The sequence below is a fragment of the Protopterus annectens genome, chromosome 14.part0 (assembly GCF_019279795.1).
Source record: "Protopterus annectens isolate FY-2018-M chromosome 14.part0, PAN1.0, whole genome shotgun sequence".
NCBI lineage: Eukaryota > Metazoa > Chordata > Ceratodontiformes > Protopteridae > Protopterus > Protopterus annectens.
In genome coordinates this window covers 318,122,463-318,141,338 of record NC_056748.1, presented here as the reverse complement: position 1 = coordinate 318,141,338, position 18,876 = coordinate 318,122,463, and the positions used below count along the sequence as shown (strand labels likewise).

The 18,876-nt window shown below is 38.5% G+C and overlaps 1 protein-coding gene across 1 annotated transcript in view; it reads left to right on the top strand.

Annotated features, from left to right (window-relative positions):
* The window catches only part of HTRA1 (HtrA serine peptidase 1), a 373,177-nt gene that overhangs the window by 299,675 nt on the left and 54,626 nt on the right, over positions 1-18,876 (top strand). The window contains exon 4 of the mRNA XM_044056037.1: positions 11,583-11,777. Within this exon, the coding sequence (XP_043911972.1) occupies positions 11,583-11,777 (195 nt within the window). The remainder of the gene's footprint in view (positions 1-11,582; positions 11,778-18,876) is intronic.

Sequence of the window (18,876 nt, the reverse complement as noted above, 5' to 3'; positions counted from 1 at the left end):
CTTTAATTTCAAAGGCTTTGATATAGTGAGTCAAGCTGTTCACAAAATGGGCTTTATTTGATGAAACACTGTGTAGCAGTTTGTTATTATTGACTATTATATATATATATATATATATATATATATATATATATATATATATATTTTTTTTTTGTTTTGTTTTGTTTTTATACATATGTAATGTTAAAAAATGTTGTAGTGTATTTTTAAATTTTCATGACATCACAGTGGCTATTTAAATAATTTATTCGATTCTCAGCTAGAGCGTCTTCTGTGTGGAGGCATACGTGAATGGGGCATGCCTTCGTTGAAGGTTGTGCATCAGGGCTGGTAACCCGGTACGCAAAAATCCACTACCAATCATTAGTGGACCGGAGTTCCGCTGTGGCGACCCCTAACCAGGAAAAGCCAAAAGACACAAACAAATTTGAAGCATTTTGTCATTGGATGATTTTTTTGCACATGACAAGTATTTAAAGGGTGGTTTAAAGTTTGTGTATTTATTCTGATGAAGTTCGTGGTGTTTTATTAAACGAACGAAAGCTTATAAGTTTTGTAGTCCGGCTCCTTCCTGGTCTTTGGTTTAGTGTACTTAATAGCTAGTGTCTGAGTTCTGATTCTTAGATGTGTGCACCTAGAATTCAACGCAGAATGGAAAAGAATGACATGGGAGACGAGTTCTCAGTGACAAAAGGATAAAGATATAATGATAATATTGGTACAAGGAAGGCCAAGCAGCTGTGAAGGTGAAATAATCAACAGACTGGAGAATAGTGCAAGGAAAATTTTCGATAAAGATGGAATAACAGAATGGAAGGATGTGGTGATGTGAGTAGAAAGGAATTTAGGAAGAACCAGAGCCTGTTTGGGAGATGTAAAATTAAAGTGAGAAATTTGAAGTACTGGGGGCATTTAGTGAAAAATAAGAGATATAAAAACTGGGAGGAGGTCAGAGACAAGTTACATTTAGACCAGGCACTAAAACTATAGTTTCATTTGCTGAGGCAAGCCTCCCAAGAACTAAAATGTATTAAAGGGACTGGAGGCAACCATCCAGAGATGATTCAAATGTTAAACAGTCCACCAGAACCAACAAAGGTTCAACCAAGAAAATAAAATGAAGTTCGAACCACAGTGTGCACTGAATGAATACTCAAGATCTGAAACACGAAGATTTATTCAACCAACAACAGACTAAGCATATGCTTTCACCAGCAACCTGGCTTCTTCAGAGTCTGACAGTAAAACACTCCATATAAAAAATACTCCACATTTAAAGCAAGAATGCATTCTCCCCACCCATCCAATTAATCAATAAAACAATCAAACAGACAATTTCTTAAGAATACATTTTCAACCAAGTATTAGTTTAAAAAAACACAATTCATAACATTTAATAAACTTATAATAGTCATACACTACAAATATGTACATATAAAAATGTAATGTAAAATTGCAGTTCCTCTAAATAACACTACTTAAGTATTTTAACTGAGGCTTTATGGTGACACATTCATTTAGCCCAGGGCGCCTGGTAGCATTGAGCCTAAGCTGCCATTCCATTTCTAACCTTGCTACCCTGTTCTGTGCATCACACTGAATGTTAGACTTAACCCTATCTATAATAAAAAATAAAAATTTGTTAAAATTCCCACATACTGCACTGTGCAAATAAAGTGCATTGTGCTCATCCTTTCTCCTGATTGAACTGACATGTTCCCCTATTCTTGTTTTCAAGCTTCGTGTAGTCATGCCCACATAAAATGCATCGCATGACATACACGAAGCAAGATATACACAATTCTTGGTGCTACAATTACAAGCACCTGGACAAGATATCGTACGTTGATACCCCACTACACTTACATACGTCCCAACTGCTATGTATCTACCTCCTCTACAGGAACCACATTTGCTCATGGCAGATCTAGTGTTGCTTCTACCCTCTCTTTCAAGTATACTCTTCAAGTTCTTTCCTTTTCCATAGACAATCACCGGAGTATCACCTAGGATCATTTTAATATCTTTACTCAGAAAATATTTCCACAAATTTCTGAGACTAGAACCTAGTTCATTAGCTCTTTCATTGTATGTTAGAACAAATTTTGCTTTATTTGTTTTATTCAATGTGCTGACACTACTACCTATGTTTGCACCCTCCTCCCCTTGCCCTCTTAGAATAGGACTATATTTGTTTCTTCTTCTTCTATATACTTCTTTTTTGATGTTAGTTAACATTGATAGCGGGTACCCCCTGTCAACAAACATACCAATCAATGTATAAATTTCCTTCTTAAATAAATCATCATTACTGATTAATCTACATAGCCGGACCATCTGGCCCTTAACTACACCTCTCCTTTGGTGCAGAGGGTGACAACTTGTGTAGTGCAGCATCGAGTTTGAATAACTAGGTTTCCTGTAATTGTAGCACCAAGAATTGTGTATATCTTGCTTCGTGTATGTCATGCGATGCATTTTATGTGGGCATGACTACACGAAGCTTGAAAACAAGAATAGGGGAACATGTCAGTTCAATCAGGAGAAAGGATGAGCACAATGCACTTTATTTGCACAGTGCAGTATGTGGGAATTTTAACAAATTTTTATTTTTTATTATAGATAGGGTTAAGTCTAACATTCAGTGTGATGCACAGAACAGGGTAGCAAGGTTAGAAATGGAATGGCAGCTTAGGCTCAATGCTACCAGGCGCCCTGGGCTAAATGAATGTGTCACCATAAAGCCTCAGTTAAAATACTTAAGTAGTGTTATTTAGAGGAACTGCAATTTTACATTACATTTTTATATGTACACATTTGTAGTGTATGACTATTATAAGTTTATTAAATGTTATGAATTGTTTTTTTAAACTAATACTTGGTTGTAAATGTATTCTTAAGAAATTGTCTGTTTGATTGATTTATTGATTAATTGGATGGGTGGGGAGAATGCATTCTTGCTTTAAATGTGGAGTGTTTTTTATATGGAGTGTTTTACTGTCAGACTCTGAAGAAGCCAGGTTGCTGGTGAAAGCATATGCTTAGTCTGTTGTTGGTTGAATAAATCTTCGTGTTTCAGATTTTGAGTATTCATTCAGTGCACACTGTGGTTCGAATTTCATTTTATGATTCAAATGTTACAATATTAGGGGGTACGGAGGAGGTGAAAACGTTAACCTCACAATGCTATAAAAAAGATGGGCCTATAGAGGGAGGTTAGAGTAAAAATGATGGCACTAAGTGTAGAAATACCAGGGACAGAGATAAGCAAGAACTGGATCGGTATAGAACCGCAACCAAAATATGCAGCAAAGGCTCCTGAGATTCAGACTCTTTACATGGCAATGACTTTACAGGTGTTTTTACATGCCAAGTAGGCTGCTAAATGTATATCCTGGGGTAGAGAATAGATGTTTATGTTGTGAAGGTGGTCACAGGGGGACCTAGAGACATGTATTTACGGAATGCATAACGTTGAGACCTTTTAAGGTAGGGTTACAGGAGAGCCTGAATGCAGTCTTCAGTAAGAGATGGTACATAACAGAGCAGTTGATTTTCCTAAATTGGTTAAAGCAAATACCATGGAAAGATTTAGAATCTGCCAGGACTGATTATGATAGTTGGCAAACAAAGAAATTATTTGGAGATAGAAGAACAAGAATATACCTGATGCCAGTGAGTCAGAAAGAATGTTGACATATATAAGAAACAGAGAGATAGCAATTTGGCCAACAAATAGAGGAATTGTGAGGGGAAATGGGGTCCCTGGCTAAAGTATTGTAAGTGGTGGGGTGTGAGTGGTACAAAGAGGAATAAGGTAGCAGTCTTATCATTGTATTTAATAGGGGTTCTGTACAATGTTGTTAAGAAATGGGACATACAGATAGCAGTCCATAGTCTGATCTGTAAGGGCAAAATAGTAATGAAATGGTGGTAATGAAAGTGGCAACACACCTATATAAATAGAATGCATAGTTGCTGTAAGGAATGGTTACTAATTCAGTGGCCAGGCTCATGTCAAGTCATGCATAGGGATGCATATAAGAACTCAAGTTGGCTATAGGGGTTTTCTCAAATATGATAGGCAAATACAGGTAAGTAGAGCTTGGTAAAAATTTTAATCTTAAACTGCTATTTAGTTTAACACTGACTGTGATGATGTAACCCAAATGGGATGGGGGTAAATTCTTGATTGAAGAATACAGCAAACTGGTACTCAGTGACATTACAAGAGTGCACTGTATATGAGGTTTGGCTAATCAGATATTTCTGTAATGAGGGCAACCCAAGTCCTTGAATGAATAATAATAAAAAAGCAACAACAGCTATTATAGAAAAATATATATATATGAGTAGTGAGTCAGGTAATGGCATGAAAACTACAGTGATGAAAAATTGAGTAATTATATAGTTGATATAATGATAGCTAAAACTGAAACCTAACATAACTCAGGTCAGCTGCCAATGGAAAAACTGTTGGAACTATGCATGAGCATGAGCATTGCCAATTTGGGTATATTGAAGACTGAAAACTCACAATCTTGAATTTCATAAGACTGAAGCCCAAAATCCTGAATCCCAAAAGACTGAAAACACACAGAATACATATACTGACTATAGACAACACAAACCATATTACTTTCCACCAAGTATAAGCATGGGGTCAAGCCCCCCTGCACCCCCCATTTAAGGGCTGCACCCCCACCCCTCTTCTACTTAAATATATCAACTCCAAGATTGCACTCCACAGAAAAAAATGGGAAACATGCCATCACATGTTTCATGACTGCCTGTTGTAACCTTAGTCATGTTCCCTTTTAACTTGCTATACTACAACATAAATCATGATAGTGTAGTAAATTGCAATCTCGGAGTTGATATATTTAAGTAATAGGGAGTGTGGGGGGTGCATGGGGGCTTGCCTTCCTGCTCATACTTGGTGAAAACTGCTGTGCTTTATCTTGCATGTATTTCTGTGTGTCCTTGTACTGAAATATGGTCAATATTTGTATCCTGTGTGTTTTCAGTCTTTTCGGATTCAGGATTTTGAGTTTTCAGGATTTTGTGCTTCAGTCTTATGAAATTCAAGATTGTGAGTTTTCAGTCTTCTGAAATGAATCTATACATATACATATATGTGTGTCTCTTAAAAAGTTTCTGCTTAAAAAAATAAATAAATAACAGAAACATTTTTTTCAAATTAAGCGGGAGAGTCCCCTTGCATCTCCTATAATAGAACTAGGGATCACAATGGTTTAAAAGCATTCATTGATTTGCAATTCATCAAATTGTGATCAACAAATTACAGTCTTATCCACTTCAGATTTGATCACCTGTAGGGAAGGACTTTGAATCTTAATGTGTTTAGTATAGCTTATGTTATGTATATCATTTTTGATAAACTGATTTTTACCTCCTGAGAAATCCCATGACACATGGAATGCTAGTCTAAACTATCCCAGCAAAAGCATTATTGGATTTTTGCCATCATATTAAAAAACACAGAGCATTCAAGAGTACAGTATTGATTTGGTATAAAACACTGTACAGTACTTTTATCTCATGTTGTTGATATAGACCTAAAGGTTACAGGTCTTCCATTCTTGTACATTAGGTTGTACTTAAAACATTTGCAGTAGCTATATTTCCCTAGCCAGTTTATTAACTGATTGTTGAAGGTCTTTAAGGTCTGGAAGAGACGAGATGGCTTAGTGGTTAAGGTTTTCTCCTCCCATGCACAAGGTTCGATCCTGACCTCTGACCAATGCCTGTTTGGAGTTTGCATGTTCTCCCTGTGTCTCTGTGGTGTTTCCATCTCAAAAAAAAAAAAAAAAAAAACTCACCAATGAATGGAGCTGTAGGCAGGAACACAGACTCTACATGGTGCCCTATGGGGCAAGAGTTGTACAGACCAACCACTTTGGGCATCTACTGTGGTGCGCAGTATCCTCAAGATAGAAGAACATGGACCACAGACTGCACGCTGTGCCAGGGTAGCCACTCAATGGTATAAAATATGGCTCTAAGTGATTCGGTCATGTTGACTAATGTCATCAAAAATGGGCATGAATAGTTACTGGTGATAAGTGGGTTGAGGACCCGGCCTACTCTGACCCACACCAGGGACCCTTGCTAACAGTGGGAGGGGTATATGTGTCCCTATTGGCCAGTGTGTACCCACCATAAAGCCCAGCAGCCATGGGTCAATAAGCTACTGGCTGGCCAGTGTCTAGTTGCCCAGCCTGGGTTACCTGGGATAGCTCTGTTGAGTGAAAGCTGGACGTAAAACCAACCAACCCACCAAACATGAACTGAGAATTGCTACGTTTAATGTAGGTTCACTGACAGGTTGCAGTATGGAAGTGGATGACATGATGATACGGAGGAGGCTGGACATCCTATGTATCCAAGAGGTGAGATGGAAAGGCAGTGCAGCAAAGCCACTTGGTTTGGGATCCAGAGTCTACTACTCAGGTGGAGGGCAGGCTAGAAATGCTGTAGGAATTGTGGTGAGAGAGAGGCTTCAGAAGGCAGTAAGGGATATCATCAGAATTAATGACAGACCCATGGTAGTCAGACTTCAGTGTAATGATAGTGCAGTATTCATAATCTCAGCCTATGCCCCACAGCAGGGTTGTGATAGTGGGGAAAATAGTGCATTCAGACAGCAGTTGCAGGACCTACTAGATAAAGCAGGATGACATGAATTGGTGTTGATAATGGGTGACTTGAATGCACATATCGGGACAGACTGAACAGGATATGAGGACTGCCTGGGTCCACATGGGTGGGGCAACAGGAATAAAGAAGGAGAAACCATTCTAGACTTCTGTCTGGCAAATGGCTTGATATTAGCCAGCACATTGTTCAGAAAGAGAGAAATAGTCACAAGATCACATACAAGAGTAGTCAAAATGCAACTCAGGTAGACTTCCTCCTAGTAAGGAAAAGGCACTGGGGTAGAATCCATGATTGCAAAGTCATCCCCAGTGAAACAGTCGTCCCACAGCATAAACCACTAGTTGCCACAATCAGCTGTAAGCAGTGGTTAGAGATGGCTCTAAGGTCTACAGGTACCAGGCTGAAGACATGGAAGTTGACTGGAGAGAAAGTACAACAGTTCAAGGATTTAACTCAGGGCAATAGCACCCCAAGAAGAGAAGGAAATAGGTGGAATTGAAGAAGAATGGCAGTGCTTAAAAACAGCATGTGTTAGGACTACAGGAAAGATATGTGACCAAGCCAGGTATGGAAATAAGGTACATAAGGAAAGCTGGTGGTGGAATGCAGAAGTCCAGGAAGCCATCAAAAGAAAGAAGGAGTGCAGGAAGAAGTGGGAGACAGAAAAGACTGACCTGTCTAGGAAGGACTACTGGTTGGCTAACGAAGAAGCTAAGAAAGAAGTTGCAATAGCAAAGAATAGGGCATCAGAGGCACTCTACCAATTTCTGGAAAGTGACTCAGTAAGGGGCACAAAGAAACTATATCAGGTTGCAAGGCAAAGACAGAAAGATAAAGAAGATAGTCAGACACCCTTTATAAGGGATGCCAGCAACAACCTGCTCACCAGTCCAGAGGACATCAAAGGCAGATGGAAGGAGTATTTCCAGCAGCTTCTGAATGAAGAAAACCCCAAAGAAGCTGTACTGCCCCAGAAACAGCCTATGATGAGAGAAGAAGAGGAACCCACCCTAGGAGAAGTAAGAACAGCACTAAGGAAGATTAAGTCAGGGAAAGCAGCAGGCTCAGATGTGGTCAAAGCAGATATGATGAAGATGCTGGGTGAGATAGGGGAGAAATGGCTCCGGAGGGTACTAATAGCAGTGTGGAGAGAAAGGTGTATCCCAGATGACTGAAGAATAAGCATACTTGTGCCAGTGTACAAGAACAAATGGGGCATCCACAGCTGTTGGCAGTACAGAGGCATCAAACTCCTATTACATTGCATGAAAGTTCTGGAGAGGGTGATTGATAAACGGATACGCAGAGTAGTAGAATGTAAGATGGGAGATGAGCAGTTTGGATTCAGATCAAGATGCAGCACAACTGACCCTATGTTTGCATTGAGACAGATACTTGAGAAGAAGCTAGAGATGAGGAGAGAGTCCAAATGGGCATACCAAGACTTGGAGAAAGCATATGACAAGGTCCCAAGAAAGCTGATCTGAACAGTACTACGGTGGTTTGAAGTCCCAGAAACATTGGTAGAATTAGTGCTGGCAATGTACAAGGACCCACTGACTCAAGTATGAACAGTGTTCGGCCTCACAGAGGGGTTCCCAGTGGGAGTGGGTGTACATCAGGGTTTAGCTCTGACAACACTGGTATTCATACTGCTGATGGACTACATTAGCAAACAGGTTGGAGGGGACAGATCAACAAAGCTGGTGTATGCAGATGATGTGGTAGTACAGGCAGACTCTAAGCTAGAACTTCAGCAAAGGATAGGAGAATGGAATGCAAATCTGAAGGCACATGGGATGAAACTAAGCACAGATAAGACAGTGGTAATGGCAGCAAATTGGGGAAATCAAACGAATCTGAGAATAGAGATAGAAAGGAAGATAGTGGAACAGGTAAACAGCTTCAAGTGTCTGGGAGGGGTAGTTGAGAAGAAGGGTAGTCTGAATGAAGAGGTCAAAGCTAGAATCAGAGGGGCTGCAGCCAACTGGGATAGATTATCAGGTGTAGTCTATGACAGAAGAATGCCAAAGAAGCTGAAAAGCAAGGTGTACAAGACAGTGGTGTGACCAGTACTACTGTGTGGTACAGAAACCTGGGCAGTAAAGGCAGAACAGATGAAGAAGCTCGAGGTGATGGAGATGATGTGTCTGAGAAAGGTGAAGAGCAGACGCCAGAGTAGCTCCAGTTGCAGAAAAGATCAAAGAGAACAGATTACGGTGGTTTGGGCACATTTGTAAAAAGCAGAAAACAATCTGGTGAGGAAGATTTGGGACAGACAGGAAGAAGGTAAGAGGAAGTGAGGATGTCCAGCAAAGAGGTGGATGGATTGTGTGAAAGAAGATCCACGACAGTTGTCAGGCATGAGTGTTGAAGAAGGCAGGAGTGTGGCACTGAATCGAGAGAGTTGGTGACAGTTAACATAATACCCTGACCCCCTGTAGAAAAATGGGAAAAAATAAGGCTGATGATGATTTAAGAAAGTATTTCAGCTATAGCTTAAGAAGCTAACGAGTTTTTATGAAATAATTACTATGTACAAATATTCATTTTAAATTGATATTTGTAAATTATTATATTTTATCTGATATTAATATTTGTTCAAAGATGAAAGTTCTTTCAAAGCTTTAATGCATAAATGTAGTGTATAAAATGTTTTTTGCATAATCTTCCACAGATGTGCATCACATTTTTACCCACTCTAATTTCAAACAAAAGTTGCATTTGATTATTACTTGTAAATTCCCTTGACAGTCATCTTAGTGTGAATCATCTCAATAAACTATTTTAAGACAACCAATTTCGTTTGCCACGTTTAAACTGAAACCATCCTCCAGTGGTTGGGAAATGTCAGGATTGTTTAAACATATCTGGTACTACATAAGTGAGAATGTTGGATAAAGTCAGCTTTTTATGTACAGTACTGCCTCTTTCTTTGAAATGCAGCTTTTTAATGCAAAGTATTTTGATGACAGTCACTTCTCACTCATGGTGTATTGTCATTGGTTACAACTCAGTCATCGTCTATGCCGCAGTTTGTGTCTGCATATGAGCTTGAGATTTTAGTTAAGTGAAGTACCATCTTTTCAGCTATGGATCATATTTAGGACTTCATTTAATGTAAGTAGTTGCACTTCCCCTTACATTACTTGCCTGTGCAGACCCTTTTTTAAAGTAGGCAATGCAAAGTTATTCTAAATATTTCCATATAACAAAGGTGGACACTGCTATTAACAAAGAATTTACCATGTTAGACACTGGAAATGATTATTCAAAATGAAATCATTTTTTGATGTATAATGTAAAAAAAAAACAACTTTCATTCCTAAACTGTCACCCTGATGTGATGTCATCTGACAACATTGCCTTATCTAATGTGTCACAAATGAGTAGCACTTGTATTGCATTACATTTGCCTGACAGCAGGAGATAATAATCATACCTAGACTCTGCCTAGTGCCCAGCATTCTACCTCCTCTCCATCCCTACATTTTCCCTTACCCTTTTTTATTTGCCTCATGTTCTCTTGAATGTGGATTTCCTCATCAGCCCCCATTTTGGCAGTCTGTTCCAAAGGTGTACAGCCCTCTCATTGATAAGTACTTTTGGAGACGTAAGGAATAGATGGTCCTCAGAGTCTGCTGCTCATGTTCTCTCCTTATCCCTGTGTCCTCCCTGTTCAGTATGATCCCTTCATATCTTCTTGACATGATCTTGTGCACCAATATGATGTCCCCCTGGCTCTTCCAGTTTCATGTGAGCTGCTTGAGCCTTTGGTCATATTCCTTTCTGTCCATCCCAAACATCTTTCTGTGGTTTTATTTTGAATTCATTGCAGCTGCCCAGTGCCTTTTCCTTGTATGGCATTCAGAACTGTTGATGGCTGACAAAGGTGTTGTAGGTGGAAGCATCTCATCTTTATTTCTGAAATCTATCCCTCCCAGCGTCTGACCTAGCCTTCTGTTTGATGTTGCTGCCGCCATTGCCTCTCATTGTGCTCCATATCATCTAATCCAGGTGAGATTTGCACTACCTGGTCCTTTTCCTGCTCTGATGCCATCAAGTCAACCCATCTTGACTGATACATCATACCAGAGCTGTTGTACCCCAGTTGCAGTACACTGGATTGGTTTGCAATGAACCCCGAATGGCATCATTTTTCTCATTTGTTCAGCCCTTCTAAGTCATTTGTTACACTCTTTCCTCATACTCAGCTGTTTCACCTTTTTGTCATTAGCAAAGAGTCTAATCTTATTCTGTACTGCCCATATGTCTGAGAGAAACACAGTTTAAAGACTACTGGACTCAGGACAGACCCCCCTCTACTATTCCAGTTATTAAGTCCTTCATTTCTGACATTGTGTCGTTTACCACAACCCTCTGTTCCTTACCATTTAACCATGCAGCTATCCAGTTTCTCAGTTTTGTCCTTCTCTCAGACATGCCAGTTTTCCTATTGAAAAACAAGATAGTGGGAATCAAACCTAGGATTATTGTGTAAAGACAACAATTTAGGTGCATTTTTCATTAAATAAAATTATAGTGTGACATATATGCTTATGTTTCTTTAATGGAAGTTTAGATGTTTTGATTAGGGTTCTCAGTATATTTTTTTTATTTTCCAAATACTGTCATGTTTCCAATTATTGTACTGAAAGAGCTTAATATAGTGATGCAGTAAAGAAGCATTCATACATGATGTTATTTAACAGCAAAATAAATAATTATGACCTGTATGATGAAAGAATTTTATCAAGAGCAGGAGTGAACAGCAGGAAGGAACACTGGAATTTTGCGTAGTTTATGTGACGGTTGATTTACTGAGTAATGCTTAGAAATGGACATCTAATTCTTTTTATCTCTAACAGAGTTATATTTACTCTTTGTATCTTTCCTTGTAGCATAAACTTCCTGTCCTTCTGCTTGGTCGCTCAGCAGATCTAAGGCCTGGGGAATTTGTAGTTGCTATCGGAAGTCCATTTTCACTCCAAAATACAGTAACAACTGGAATTGTCAGCACTGCCCAGCGCGGAGGAAAGGAACTAGGCCTTAAAGATTCTGATATGGACTACATTCAGACTGATGCTATTATTAATGTTAGTTCTATTTAAGATCACTATTTTTATCTGCATCTTATTCTACATTTAAAAAAGTATTTATATATTGCCAGTTGTATAATTACAGAAGGGTATTCTCTGCATGCCTGCTGTTGCATAGGTGATAAAAATGATCACTCTGTTATCACTTCAAAAGGACTGCAATTCATTATGAATCAGTATACATAACTGAAAATGTACATAAAATATATATTGCACTGTGTTTGACTGATTTTTATACAGACTATAAGTTGTCAAATGACACAAACTGTCAGTGACACTCTAGGAGCTAAACATTTGAGAAGAGGAGTTGTTCATATAATTTTGTTTTACACAGATTCCCCCACTTTGTGTTGTGACATTGCAGTGAAATATATTTGGTCAGTGCATATTAAAAAGCACACAAATAGATACAAAGAGACAGACACAGATGCATGCACGCTCATGCACATACAAAGCCACGAGTTATTCGGTTTTAGTTAGTCCTTTGCAGTTTCAAGAACGCCATTTTTAATCTTTTCCAGTTAGTTATGTGCATAGATTAACTGTTAAAGAAGACAAGGGGCTGTGCATTGTTTAACTGAGATGTAGTGAGTAGTACAGGGAAGAGGACATTGCCAGTACACTGTCTTAACAAATGATGGTGTCTCATCTGTATAGCAAAATCTAATCAGCATATTGATCCCTTTATTCTGTGGTCTTATACAACCAATTAAGAGCCTAACAGGTCCATCCTTACAGAACAGCACTCTGCTGTTACAGGGAGTGTATAAATATGAAAAGGTAGAAGAAGGTGTTAATCTGAGGTATATACCTGAGGTGGCAGGTAGCTCCTATGCAGCTGGCCCTCCCACCCATTTCCTGTTTCTGTTCAGTGTCATCCATAAGCACAAAATGGATATGCAGGACACATCTAGTGCTCACCACTCAGCAGAAAAAATACTACTTCTTGTGTTCTTAATGTTCCCTTCTTAGCTTTCCATTTCTTTATTGACATCATTTCAACCTTTGTCACAGCATTCAGCATCTGTTTCTTTCTAGTTGTTTTCTCTTAAGGAAAGTCTAACATTCAGAAATTGTACATCCATATTTTATGACATACATGTTCAAATAAGTATTTAAAAAGATGGTGAAAAATGTATAGTTATTCTAGACCCCTTCTCTTCCATTCTTTTTTCCATTTATGTCTAGGTTTTTGAATCTCTCATTTGCAATGTATGTTTTCAGTGTCTTCACTGTTTCCCTCATAAGCCATTCTGGAGCATCACCAAGCCTTCAGAGAGTAGTATTTCTGTAAGTCTGTCTTACTTCAACATCCACATTAATACCTGTGCCTTCGTATACTTCCTATGTTTTTCTCTTCCCATTTTATCCCTTCCACCTATCTCTGTCCACTGGGTTGATACTGCAGGTAGACAGGACAACCTCTGCTTCATTTATTTCATCAAATCGCTTCCAGCACATCATTCAGTATTTTCCTCCTAGATTTCTTACATCTAGACTATAGTCCATCCCTGCACCTACACAGTGGATCACTCTACCAACCTACGGAGATCTACCCAGACCCCCATAATCTGCTACACTGCTACTTCTGTGCAGTCTACAAACATACATGGCATCACTTGCCCTGATTGATAAAGAGCACAAATCATACTACTGTTAACACTAATCCCTCTTTCATAATGCAGATGTCACTTAGAAAGTAGCAATTCCCCATCATTACCATTTGTTTAGTATTTGACTGTCAGGTGAGCAGGCTTTTCTTGAATGGACATTTGTTTCTCAGGATACAGGCATGAAACAAAATATAAAGTAAACATTTAAGTTGTAAATACAGCGCATATTCATGATACAGAGGGCCTGAGTGGTAGAGGACAAATAGGGTGCATGGGAATGAGTGGACAATGTCTCAAATCATTGGGCTAGGAAGACAGCCACGAGCAATATTGTACCAACACCCAGCATAAGCTGGGTGTAATGTGGATATGCCAGCAGCAACTAGGCCATGATGGGGGATATTCTTATTAAACAGTAGATGTTGTAATCAGAATTGTCATGCACAGTAGCATGTATACCTAAGATGTAGGTATTGTTCGCCGAACCAATCAGCTCTTGCAGGGAATGGGGGTTGTGGATTAGTAGAACAACTCCTAATGGCTGCTTGGATGATGGCCTCCTAATGCTGGCATTCACTGTAGAGAGGATATATAAGTTAAACAGTATATGGAATGGCTGTTGGTTGGCAGGCAGTGGGGTTAAAGATTAATGAACATATTCTGGTGAAAACCTAAAAAGACAAAATTAGAAACAGTACATTACAGATATTTGGGTACACAGTCAATATAAAGGAAGGAGTCAATAATGATTGCCAGCAAAAGTAGTAGTAAAACTATTTAAGTATGGTAGATGCAAATACACACAGGCAAATATAAATAACAAAATTGTTGACATCCTAAGTCTGTATACAAAGGTCACTGACCATAAATAATGGACAAACCCAGCAATACAGTAATATGGGCAAACAGTTATTTTACACATAACAAGCAAGATCTATCTCTGTAATTTCATTGTAAAGACAATAGTGAGGCATTATAGATAGTTGATACAAATTATGCTTTTAGAAGCCAATAATGACATAAAGAAATATGTAAAAAAGTAATATCAAATATGAAGAAGCACTTTCTGTTTTGCAATGAAACATGATACTTTGTGATTGAAAATAACTGTCATACCTCTCAACCTCTTAAAGCAGGAAATCTGGACAAAGCCATATATAAAAGTGGGACAAAGGCCCAAAAATAGGGACAATTTTTAAATATTACTCTTACAGACTTAGAAAGCTAAAAGAATAACAGGTTTTGCATTAGCATGAATTTTCTAAAGGGTATGAAGTCTGAAACTCAAATGTCTGTCATTATTTTCTAACTTCAGTCTTTAATGATTTACCACTAGTTTGCCAGAAAACCACAATTTTATGAAAAAATGGACCAAAAACATGAGGCAAAAATTTGTACAGTTGATAGGTATGATATCTGTACTTGATTTTTGAAATATTGTGAAGCTTTTCTCCCCAGGGTCCTACTGAAAAGTTGGACCTTCCCAGTAAACAAATGGCAAATACATAAATAAATTAATAAATAAAATTGGTAAAGGAAACAAGTGGAGATTTCTTTTAAACCTGCAGAACATAAAATTCCATGGTATACATTTAGCCAGAGTCAGATCACGGTCAAATGGGACCCTAGGCAGGGTAATGGATCAGGGCCCCCTACCCCCAGCATTTCAATGTCTCATTACTTGGCTATTTCTCCCCCATTTACCATAAACACTCTTCAAACCTATCAGTGTGATACTATTTTCTTCTTTATTTCCACAATGATTAGAGATATTTGGATTTAATTTACAACTTTTATTTCAAATTTTATAGCACAAACACCGATAGCCATTTGCTAAACAAAACAAAGCAGTCTCACAATGAAAACAGACTTAGCATGAACAGTAGACTTCTTTGCCCTTGAAACTAACATTCATTGAAATAGCATTGAAATCCACATGCATCTGGCCTGTGGTGAATTGTTTAACTTTGGGCTGTTTTCAAACCATAGGGCCCTTGCACACATTTTTAGGTCCATACATATATGCATGTGTTTTTGACTCACCTTCCTGATTGTATTAAATTATTCTTCTTGTATAATACAGCAGTGTGTTTTAAATTTGTAGTTTTGAACATTTTTCTAGTAAAAACTTAACCAATAATGACAAAACTACAAATTTCAGAATAGTTCAGCCATAAAAGGTCACTTAAACATCTGTCATTACAATCCACCAGTATCAGTCAATATGCGCAATATCTACAAAAGTACATTTTGTGTAATTGCATTGCCTTATCTACACTGTATTGTTGTAACATTCTTGTATTATTGCTTTATTGTTAGAGGTTAAGTTTTCTGGAGCTTTTCTTCCCAGGCCTCTGCTGCATAATTCCACATTACAGCTGATTTGGTGTAGTGGTGTATTGCTCTGATTCTAGTGCACAGGGTCCTGGGTTCAAGTTTTGGCAGTGATTACTTTTTTGTCCCTGCTGGACAGTGGCAAAGGATGCTGACTTGTTGGAACATGGGCTAAATTCTTGGCTAGGCTTGTAAGGGCCTCAGGGCCAATAGCCTAGTAACTTCCTATGATCCTATGATTAAAGAGATCTGTAATGAAAGAAGAGGTTGATGCTGGCAAACAACTTTACATTTCAGTGTTTCATTTACAAATTTGGTGCTCACTGCCCTTGAAAAATAAATTGCTTATGTTACATTAAAAAAAATGTAAACTGTTGATATTACATTAGGCAATGACTGGCAGCAGGTTCACAGGCATGTCATCCAAACGAAGACACACTCAAAAGTGCAGCACCCCATCCCCTTTAAAGTGCACCACAGTATCAGCAACTCATCCACATGGTGTAAGATTAGAACCCATGCCCTTATTCACCAAAGGGAAGTATCTACCTGTATATCTTAATTTTGTAGTGCATCTAGTACTACCTAGTGTGACTAAAGTCAAGATTAATGTAAGATGTAAAATAAGCACTCGCCATATAAGGTACTGCGGATGAGTACTCATAATACTGAACCTCTGAAAAGGCTTCCCCTTTCATCCTCTTTGCATGGTGCAATCCAGCAATTTGGACATTCTGCAAGTAGAGTTCAAGTTCATAATTCAGTAATGCTGTTAACATGTTTAATTTTAGATGCAAGCCTCTCTCATCTCACTTAACTAATGAATTGACACACACACACACCCACCTCGCTCGTCTACTGAAGGGGCACACACACACACTCACCTCCCTCATCTCATTCACCTAGCTAACAGACACACATACACATACCTCATCTCACTCACCTACAAAATAGCTTGCTCATCTGTCTCATGACAGTTCAGCAATTCTCCATGATCACAAATTTGTTTTTCTATGTTTAGAATCCTGAGCAAAAGTAAGACAGTTCCAAAATTTTAATTTGTGTTGTTGTGCATGTCTCTTTAGTATGATGCATGCAAATATGCACACACAGGTGCAGTGTGTATCCTTAAAGGACTAATGTAATTTTTTTGTTTGTTCATTTAAACTAAATATTGTGACAAAGCCCTTCACAGTGGACCCCACTAGCCAGTGAGCCCTAGACAACTCTCTAGGTGACCTAGTGCTGGATCTGGCTCTGCATTTAGCCATAGTGATTACTTGACTATGTTAGACATTGAAACAATTAATTAAAACCCAAACCCAGATAAGACAGTAATTCTGAACCATTTTCTGTTATGTATCATCCAGTCAGTTCTTGCTCTTCTCTACATAATTCTACCGCAATCATAGCCTAACCAAATTCCTTGTCACTCTTAGTTGTGTTCTGAGTCAGAGTCCTTGCAGAAATGCATCTGACACTTGCTGACCAGCCCTTTTGTTGTGCTAATATAATCTAGTCATACACTGAAGAAATGTACCATCTACCTTTGATAAGGCTTTCTTAATTTGGAGTACCATGTATACTCTAGATGGCAATGTCGATCATCTTGAAATGCTCTGTGTTGACTTTCTCTGAAGAGATGTCACAGTTACAAACCTATAGTTTCCTTTGCTGTTTATTGACCAAATGATGCCCAAGAGTATGACTTTATCAGTTTTTAACTCACTTGGAACCCGATCACAGAGAATGGTTAAAGGAAAGCACTGCTAGTCTCCATAAAACATCTTCTACATCATTCAACATCCTAAAATAAATATTGCCTTGAGCAGGCTCCTTGGCCTTGGAGAAATTGTTTAATTGTGGATGTTAAATCAGAGGGAAAAACCTACAGGATTAAATGACATTCTTACAAAGAAGCAGACGATGATTATACATTATATACACTGTTCTGTAGTTTATATTGCATATTAACTAGCGATTCCCTAAAATTTGTTTTACATAATTGATTATGTAAATCAGGATTTTTGCTGTGGTGCTGTATTTAAGCTGTTTGTCCTTATTTCTTTTTTTTTAGTCTTTCTCTGTTAAGCCTATGGCAGTACATACCACGGGTCTGTTGTGGTTTATTAGTCAGATATAGGAGTCCACAGTTTCCTTCACTGTTACAGTGAAAGACACATGTTTGGGGGCTCTAATTTCTTTTCTTTGAAACAGCTGTATCAGTTCTGAGACATGCATTTATGGAACTGAAAATGTCAGAAGGTTAACTGGTTGTTTTGGCACATACTTACATTACATCCCATAATTTATATACTAACTTGCACTGCTAATGAAGAAAAAGAGGACACTGGCTAGTATATAAAGCATAATACACATTGGGGTTAATTGAGTGATCTACTTAGCACATATCCTGAACTGTCAAATGTCACCCACATCCACAATGGAATGTGATAACAAGAGATGCGAATAAAATAAAGTTAACATGCCGTAGTCCCTTTAGTTCATAAACTTGTGCACTTTGCTTAATTTTCTTTCTTTCTTTTTATCTTCAGGCAGTTGTATTTAAGTAAATGCTTAAAATAAAACCAGTTTAACACAGACTCATTGTCATCATCATCTTCTTTCAGCTGTTGCCATTAGGGGTCGCCACAGCGGATCATCTGTTTCCATTTATTCCTGTCCTTTGCATCTTGTTCTGTCACACCAACCACCTGCATGTCCTCTCCTACCACATCCATAAACCATATTTTGGTCTTCCTCTTTTCCTGTTACCTGGTAGCTTCATCCTTAGCATCTTTTTCCCAGTATACTCAGCATCCCTCCTCAGCACATGTCCAAACCACTGTAATCTTGCCCCTCTGGCTTTGTCTCCAAACCTTTCAACCTGGGCTGACACTCTAATATACTTATTCCTAATCCTGTCCACCCTCATCACACCCAGTGCAAATCTTAACACCTTTAACTCTGCCACATCCAGCTCTAACTCCTGCCTTTTTGTCAATGCCACTGTCTCCAACCCATATAACATAGCTAGTCTCACTACCCTTTTGTAGACCTTCCCTTTCACTCTTACTGGTACTCGTCTGTCACAAATCACTCCTGACACTCTTCTCCACCCACTCCATCCTGCCTGTACTCTCTTCTTC